This window comes from Pteropus vampyrus, unplaced genomic scaffold, assembly GCF_000151845.1.
Source record: "Pteropus vampyrus isolate Shadow unplaced genomic scaffold, Pvam_2.0 Scaffold3, whole genome shotgun sequence".
NCBI classification, from domain to species: Eukaryota; Metazoa; Chordata; class Mammalia; order Chiroptera; family Pteropodidae; genus Pteropus; species Pteropus vampyrus.
The window spans coordinates 22149898-22159484 of record NW_011888784.1 but is presented as its reverse complement, the minus strand read 5'-3'; the positions used below and the strand labels follow the sequence as shown (position 1 = coordinate 22159484).

Below are 9587 nucleotides of genomic sequence, written 5' to 3'. Positions count from 1 at the left end.
AAAAGCATTCAATAAAACAACATGTAACTCAACAGTTATAAAACTGCTCAATAAAATTAAAAATAGAAGGGAACTTAGTAATATGAAACAAACACCATACTTAATATTGAAATAATAAAGCTTCCTCTCAGAAATCAAGGATGCTTGCTATCATTATTTTTATTCAACATGATACTGGAGGTCATAGCTAATGCAACAAGGAGAGAAAAATAAGAGGAATATAGATCGGAAATGAAGAAATTATCACTATCTGCAGGTACCATATAAGTGCAGAAAACTTTAAAATTCTACAAACTTTTGAAAAATGAATATAGCAAGGTTGCAGGATACAGGTGAAAATTATAGTTTTCAGTACAGCAAGAACACACAAATAGAAAATGAAATGAAAAGGAACTTTTTTAATAGGTGTAAAAAGGTAGATACTTAGGAATAAATCCAATGAAAAATGTGTGTAAGAACTCAACACAGAAAACTACAAAGTGACTGAGCAGTTAGAAATAAAAAACAACCTAAATACATTGAATGATATGTATGTATGTACGTGTGTGTGTATATATACACATACATATATACATACATGGAAGACTCAATAAGATGTGACCTCAAATTCTTTTTCATGAAAAGATCTATGTCCCCTTCCCTTGAATTTAAGAGGGTTTATGACTGCTTCGACCAATAAACTATAGAAGTGACATTATGTTATCTCAAAGTACAGATCATTAAAAGGTCGTGCAGCTTTCTCCTAATTCTCTTGGAACACTTGCTCTCCAGATGCCCCCACTTGGAACTGAGCTGCTATGTTGTGAGAAGCTCAAGCCACATAGGCTTTAATAAATGCTCTAATAGATAATTGTCTAGGTACCAACATCTGTGTGAAGAAGCCTCCAAATGATTTTAGCCACCAGCCATGTAAGTCACCCTGAGTGGAGGCCTTAAGTTTCACATCATAGACCAGTCATCCTTACTGTGCCCCTTCCCAATTCCTCACCCAATAGAATCCATAAACATACAATAGAATGATTGTTCTTTTATACCACTTAGTTTGGGGTGGTTTGTCCTTCAGCAATATATAACCAGAATAAAAGATGTCAATTTTACCAAAATTGCTCTATGGATTTAATATAATCCCAATTAAAATCTCAGAATAAATGGAAAAATTGATCCTAAAATACATTTGGGATCCCAAGGGACACGAATAGTCGAAACAGTATTATAAAAGGATAAAGTTGAAAGACTCATACTTCCCAATTTCAAGTTATCACAAAGCTACAGTAATCAATATAGTTTGGTACTGGCCAAAGGCATATAGATCAATAGAACAGAGTCCAGAAACCTCTATGGTTAGTTGATTTTCAACAGGGGTACCAAGACCATTCAGGAATAGTCTTTTGAAGAAATGGTGCAGATCTGATCTTTAGAAAGGCTTGCCCATGTTGGCCCTCAGCTGGCATCTAGAAAGCTGGCTTTTGCAACTTTCCCTGTGATAAAATTGTGTCTGCTGTGCTCACCAGACTAGACTTTTTAAATAAACAATGTGATTTATGATGAACACCTGCTTTTCTTCTGGGAGACGAGCATTTTGAAGGGCAAAGAGTGCCTACATGATTTATGCCCCAATAAAACCCTTGGACTTCATGTTTCAAACACATTTTCCTGGGCAGAAACACTGTACCCACGTTATTGCATTTCACTGCTGGAGGGAGAGTGTGTGGTCCATTCAGAATGAACACAGGAAGCCTGCACGTGGATTCCTCCAGACTCTGCTCTATCTGTCTTTTTCCCTTACTGACCCATTCAGCTGTGTATCTTTGCTGTGTTGCTAAAATAAACCTTAGCTACGACTATGACCATATGCTTAGTCTTATGAATTCTTCTATTGACACACTGAATGTGCGGGTGGTCGTGGAACTGCTAAGTGCATTAGAAGTGATAACGTTAAGTGGTGTCACAACTGTTCCCCACAATATGTTTATTGAATTAGCAATAAAATGATTCATATACAATTCACAATGATCTTTTGCACTAGAGCTCTTAACACAATCAAGTAAATTATGAAGGAAGCATAGTTCAGACCTTGTGCCAGCATAATAAAAGCAACTTCCTCCTGAGGTAAGAAAGGCATTTCCCTCCCTCTACAACAGAACCTAAGAGAGTGTCAGAATGTTTAAAGAAATGTATCTAAATATATCTTATACGAAAATACTCCCAAATGCTCGTACTTTTAGGTGAATATTCCCTCTTCTTATTATAGTTCAATTCATTTATAATTTAAAACCACATTCTTATGCATAACAAACAGCAGAAATTTCAATGTGACACAAGACAAAAAAGTAATATAACACTATTAGGTTGTCACTAAGACACTGCATAATGAATTATTTCTACAACCAAAAACATCAGCTATCCACAAATTTTGTTCTCACCACTACTGAAAAAACTCCTAGTGAAAGCGTATCAATTACAGTTTAAGAGGAGTTTGCAGATACCTCAGTACAAAAAAAAGAGTAGCTAGCAATGACTATGTATAAGAATTTTTACAAGTGAAATTAGATGTGTCTCTACCTGATGCCTTACTTATATAATACAACTGTTAGAACAGTAAAAGAGTATTATAAAAAAATGAGAACTTTCACAAATAACTTGCATTACGTTTTAGGGCTGCTAAATTGCAATGAGAACTTCTGCTTTAAAGAAAACTTTTGAAACTCCTAGTTTACAGTTGATACAGTGATAGAATTGAACTTTTAAAATTCAGATTTTACATTGTTTTATTAAAAACATTTTTAAAAAGCAGTACTCTTTTATATCTTAACAGACCGAATTCAACAATTTGAATACCTGAAGCTCTATTTATATGGCCATGGCTAAAGCATTAATCACATTTTCCATGGCTGATCCTAATAAGAATTAGTAACAGGACCAATGATTCTACTGCAGAACTCAAATTTTAAATCATTCACTGGACTGAACTTTGAGTCCATTTCAAATTGACTACCAATAAATAGACATGATATATACAGCTCCATGATGAAGAATCTCTTTTAATCCGAGAGAAAAATGAATTTCCCTAATCTTTCCATTTAAAAATATAGAACTGAGAGAGCAGGACTCTGAAAAACATCAATGGCTGAATCATGTACAAAGATAAACATCACTGTAATAAGAGAAATGAAAAATTATATGTAGTATTAAGTTTTAAAAAGTTACCCTTTTGAGTATTAACTCTTAGGGTTGCCCTTGGGCTCTGTGTTTGTGTGTTTATCTAATACCGTTGGATCCTTTGAAATTTATAAGAGGTTGATTTACAAGGTACATTTTTAATTTTCCCTAACAGAGTTTATAGTGGAGGAAATAACTTAAAGCAAAGATCAATAGTATATGATTTACACAGGCATGTGGGAAGCTTGTATTTCAGGAATCACAGGCTTTTGAGACAGTTGCGGGATAAAGGTGAAGTTGCTCTTACAATCCGTATTACTGATTTATTGTATATGGCAGTTATAAGTGTCCAAAATCCAATGTTAATATGGTTTTCAACTACATCTCAAAGCATCCAGGATTTCAAGAGGCAGGATCCTATATATCCAAAATAGAATATCCATTTCCCTCACTCCAAGGAGGTCTTTAAATTAATCTACTGAAGAAGGTCCTTAAATTAATCTACTGGTTAATCTACTGAAGAAGGCTCTTGGTTTGAAATTACAATTACAAAAGGCAACTGATGTAATCATGGTTAGAATTAAGCAAAAACAACATACCCAAATGGTGATCTGACTGATCCCTTATGCCACCGATGAACTCTGAAGATTTTAGTTAAGAACTTGTGCTCCTTAGGAGTCTGGCTGTACAATTCAGATATAAGCAAAGGCAAACAAGATTTAGGCAAGTTTCAAAAACTTTAATAAAGAAAAAAAAAGACATTTCAAAAAATAAATGTCACACAAATGAAAGTTTGTAAAAAAGTGAAAGCTATTCATGAAACAAAACCCTTCACTATCAAAATATACTAAAATCTAATGATGTTAAGTGTTCAAATTCTGGGCAAATATAGCTTATAATAATATAGCTAGTAAAGAAGTGTTTTTCATGATATGGCTGTTTCAAGACATCACTTAATATAATTACTTTTTAAACCTATATTTTCTTAAACATCCATTTCACAATTCATTTATTTTACATTCATTTATGAAATCACATTTTCTAACAACGGGTTATTTTGTGCTTTAATAATAATGAACCATAGTAAAATACTTAAGTGATTTAAACGATTTGCTAATGACTACACCCATCACAGATTCCTGTACACTTACACAGCTACTGCAATAAGCAAAAGAGCTATAACCCTTCTTAAAAATGACACTCAAGTTTGGTAAGCATGCTAATAATTAGAGATATATTTTCCCCAAGTTTAAACATCAGAACTTTCTAGCTTTCATTAAAATCTGCAAAGATAACCTGCTTATTTAAATTACTTTTCACTGGCAATTTATAAAAACAGAGGAACGCGTCATTTTAGAATTTGCTCTGTAATTTCTATAGTAAAAAATGGATGTCCTTTTTCAAACTGTGACGGCGCTAAAATTCTAGTTTAGAAATCCTAGATTTTAAATATGAAGAAATACAATTTCAGTTACATCTAGAGTGTCATTTTAATGAATTAACCTAATTATTCTTCAGGTTATAAAGACTCTTCTTCAGTGTGGGCAACACTACCTTATACACATCTCAGTATTTTAGTAAATGATCCATTTTTAAATGTGATCCAAGACAAAACCTAACTTATTCTAAATTCTCTTCTATAACAAGGAACCAATGTATATCATCCTTCAGATTGATTCAGTAAACAGATACAAACCTAAAGCAATAAAATTTATGTAATTAGTGGTGATTAATTAGCCAAATCAACAGACCTCATTCAGAATTTGGAATTACTTTTCATGCAAAATTTAGTTTTGATCCTTATAAAGTAATTTTTTAAGTCTTTAAGTAATCAAGACAAATAGTAGAAAAAGCATTTTATTTATATGGAAAAAGCTACATTAAGATCTGTAAAAGGTGTCATTATAATATTGCCTATACAGAAAAAAATTCAAATGTGAATAGCAACAAATAAAAGTTATACGTCTCCTACTTAGCAGTGCAATTAATTCACATTGCAATAAAGTTAAGTCAAGTATAACAAAATCAAAACAAGTGTTTCTCCATAATCAGTATACTGAGAATTACAGTGTAAAGATCATTTAGGTTTAAGAAATCTGCAATCGATCTACAGAATACCCTAAGGGAGACAGACAGTTAATTCATTTAATTATCAGCTGTCGGGGTTTTCAATACTGTTCACAGGAAAAAGGTAATGACTTGACATACATGTAAATAGAATATATTTAGTCTATACAGTAAAAAAATACAAATTATAAAGTGAGCTAACAAAGAATGAAATCTGAATACAGATTTATAAAACTGACAACACAGACAACACATACAGTATTTCTCATGTAAAAACATCTAGTTTCAGCAAAAAATAATTTGGTTGCTTTTCAGATGCATTGTAGATCTTGTAGCTGAAGATGCAGATGTCCAAGGATCTTAAAAACCATAACAAATGTCTTTCTCAATGCATACAAAATGATTAATGCTCTCATCACAGTCTTAAGGGTATTTTTGGAGTTTGTTTTGTCTTGCTTCAGAAATACATTTAAAATGGGTAAAATCAAAGGATTTCATGGTACAATGAAACAGTAAACAGTGCTCAATTTACTGCTAATATTGAAAAAACCTAGATTTTACAGTACTCTGGTATATATGAAAATTTTTTAGATTTTACATTGCATATTTCTGAGTCCATTCTCTTGCGTGTCTGTTGTATCTGTAGGCATACAAAAGGGATACAGTAAAAACATACAAATTGAATCTTTTAGAAGATCTATCTGTATAAAACTGTATACTCTACCTTCTTAAACTTCATTGCAATAATCATACATATACCATTTATTGGGTCAATGTGACTTAGGCTTATGCATTAATAAAACAGAACACATAAGTGATTTTTTTTTAACTGATGGATTTCTCTACAATCTACACGAAAACACATCTAAATTATAAACAATAAAATGAAAAAAGCAATTTCTAACAAAAATCTGTAAAAGACAATGGGCATTATTTGTAAATTGCAAATGAACTGCTGGTACCAGAAAGATGAAGTAGCCTAAAAACTAGGTCAGTTTGGGGGATTTAGGGATAACTTCTTTTCCTGGGAGAAGATAAGGTATATAATATTCAATACTTTCCAATTATCAAATTCTTTCATTTTAAATTTACTACCTAGGCTCATACATAGTTATTTCCTACCAAAAACATGATATACTATGCAAATGCAGAACATATACTGTTAAATCATAAAAGATTAAACAGTATGTGGGAAAAAACAAGATTTTTTTGTAAAAAGATTAATAGAGTTTATAAAGAAGGTTTACTCTACTGGAAAGATAAACTTAATATAAGTATAATAAGCATAACTAAATATACTTAAATATATTGATAATATTTATATTTTGGCAGAATACACAGAAATGTACTCAAACAGAAACTAATATAAGTTAATACTTACTTTTCTTTGTCTGATTTATAAATTTGTGCAATATCTGGTACTAAGGGGTCATCTGGATTAGGATCACAAAGTAGAGAACATATGGACAATAAAACTAGATTTAAAAGAGAACATCATATTAATGATCTTTCTATACATTATATAATTACATATGTGAAAATAATTTCACTGAATATAGACAATGAACTTATAAAGAAAACAAAATAAACACATTAAATTACATTTTAGACTAACTAAAGCTTGTAGCAAGGACTTTTAATTCTTAGAGTTATAAAATTACTATATAATGTATATAATAAAAAATTATTATAACTTTTAAAGTTTTAAATTCTATTTGAATTTCTATTTAAAAAATGTGAACCTCCAAAGTAGCTAACCTTTAAACTCAAGAGTTCAAAATGAAAATATGTTTACATAACACACACAATAACCCAAATGGTACAAAATCAAAAAATTTTTAGAATGGCATCCTAACTTCAGATATTTCTTAGAGAAACTTTTGTATTTGAATAAGAAAACTGTTCACTTTTTTTATTCCATTTTAATGTAGAAAATCTGTGTTGTAATCAATTCAAGGTAAAGCAATCAAATTATAGTCAACAGTCCAAATGATTTGGACATTGTGCTCATGTGCTTTTTACTGTGGCTTAGTGCTATAGACCATCTACAAAAAAGATTTGTAAGATTTTTTTTCAATGAATCTTTTATTCCATATATGTTATTTATATTGCATGCATTTAAAAACAAGGTGAATAATAATTACATAACTTGTATATTTTAAAATATAGATGAAAATTGAAAAAGCTGTTTCTTGCCACGTTATATCACAATACTAATGCAAATAGCTACATATACATACACACACACACATATAAATATCTGATAAAGGAGGGAACAAAGACTCTGGTTCCTCATTTGTCTGCTTCTATTGCATGCCACCATTTCTGAGGGGGTTCGTGGAATCGTTGGAACAACTTTCCATCTTTGGTCTCCTCTACTATGTTCTTTTATCTTTTCCTACTCTTAAAAATCCACAGGTGAATTTATAAAGGAGAGCTGATTATTAAATAACACAGAAAAGGGCACTAAGGGTTAATGAAAAAACTAATATTTTAATTCATCTTCCTTACTGTCTATCTGTCCAATAAAATTTCAAGCATTATATATTAAAAATCACAATTATCTGGACTCACGTCTCCAGAAAGTTTTTATACTAAACATGATAAAAAGCAAAATTAGACATTTAAAATACAGAAAAGTAGAAACTGTACAAACAAATGAGCAGGTATAAGCTACCTTATAAAATAAGCAAAAGGGAAGTTCCTCATGTCTCCACTCTTGCTGCCAAGAGCCATGAGCCCTGATTTCACTATTAGGCACAGAAATCAAATGTTTTAAGATAAGGAAAAAGGAATAGTTAACAATCATTTGAGTGCTTACCATGTGCCAGGTGCATAGTGACCCTATATGTAATACCATTATAATTCCCATTTTACATATGAGGAAATTGAGGCTATTTGAAACTGTTCTTAAAGGACATTTAACAAAAGACAACAATACTAATTATTCTTTATAAAAAGCTATCAACATTAGATACTCAACATCTGGCAGTCTGCCATTTCTTTTATATGTGTGAGTACTTAACCATTTATGCCAAATGAATTACATTTAGTGATACCATTCTAGGAAAAAATATATTAATTTGAATAACCCTTTGACACAGATTCTTTCCTACATGTAATACATAACAGTTACACTATGTAAGTTTTTTTAAAAGACACCAGAATCTACATAAACATTTTATACAAATATTTTAGGTCAGAAAAACTACCATTCATAAATAACTGACCTGAAGGGCTATTACTTATCTAGTACTTGAAATAATTATGGCTGTGGCCCCTGCATCCTATAAATCTCATCACTGTTAAAAACAAATTATATATTTAGGTAGCTTTTTTTTTTTTTAATTTTAATGACCCTTGATTCCACACTGGGATCCTTTAAGAGAAACAATTTTCTTAAATTTTATAAAAAGGAAAACTACCAAGTTACTTCAGGGACAGATGCTGAAAACAGTGCGTGCGTGCGTGCGTGCGTGCGTGCGTGTGTGTGTGTGTGAAGTCAAAACTAAAGGGTAAAATGTCAAGAGGCTTATCCCCAAATTTCTAGCTCTAACATTTTAAATTTCTTTTATTTCAACGTTTAGCCCTCAAGTTAATTCCTAAAAGCAAGAGAGTAATATAAGAGCTATGAAAGCAAAGCAAAATCAAAACAGGAGGAAAAACAGTAGATTGGTTTTTTAAACTTTGGTCCTTAGATACTTATGCTGTATTTTTTCTGTCTCAAGGTTATCAACCATTATAAATCTGATAAATGAAATTACCTTTTGATACAGTCAGAGCTGGTGACCATTGTGACCTCAGGATATCAAGACAAATACTTCCATTACTGTTTATGTTTGGATGATAAATTTTTGTTGTAAAAGCAATCTAAACATAAAACAAAACAAAAAATGTGACAATCCACGAATCATGAACAAAACAGAACCAATTTGCTCTAAGATAAAATGTGACCCTAGTAGAGAAATGTACTCGACACAAATTGAATGAGCATCTACTTCGTGCACACGTAGTTTTAGCTACTTAGAATGTGAAAGCAAATAAAGTCAGTTTCCTGCTCCCCACTACAAGAAATTGAGAAGTATTTCGGAGAGTGCAATAAATAAGTCTGTAATAGCTGGTATGACTGGTTGAGTGGCACCTGAAGTAATCCTTTTTTTTGATTATCAGTGATATGCAGAAGTGATACTAGGATCTAAAAATAGGGTGCTGACCCTGTTCTAAGGGAAAGTTGAGAGGCCTCAGGTGGTTACCTGTCCTAGGAAATCCACCAAGAATCCTAATCTTCCACAAGAGTTGCTGTTATATCATTTTATATATGTGTTAATCAGGTGTTTTTAAAATCTAAAATAATTATTTCC

The 9587-nt window shown here is 31.5% G+C and overlaps 1 protein-coding gene across 6 annotated transcripts in view; it reads right to left on the bottom strand.

Moving 5' to 3' along the window:
* Positions 1-5000: 5000 nt before the first annotated feature.
* Positions 5001-9587, bottom strand: part of UBE2D1 (ubiquitin conjugating enzyme E2 D1) — a 28535-nt gene continuing 23948 nt past the window's right edge. For 3 of the 6 annotated variants that reach the window (XM_023531888.1, XM_023531874.1, XM_023531892.1), the window contains 3 exons: positions 8991-9096; positions 6608-6701; positions 5001-5888 (listed from right to left, as the gene is read on the bottom strand). In XM_023531888.1, the coding sequence (XP_023387656.1) occupies positions 5777-5888; positions 6608-6701; positions 8991-9096 (312 nt within the window). In that variant the 3' untranslated portion in view covers positions 5001-5776. The remainder of the gene's footprint in view (positions 5889-6607; positions 6702-8990; positions 9097-9587) is intronic. The other 3 variants (XM_011362137.2, XM_011362145.2, XM_011362133.2) reach the window with 2 other exon arrangements.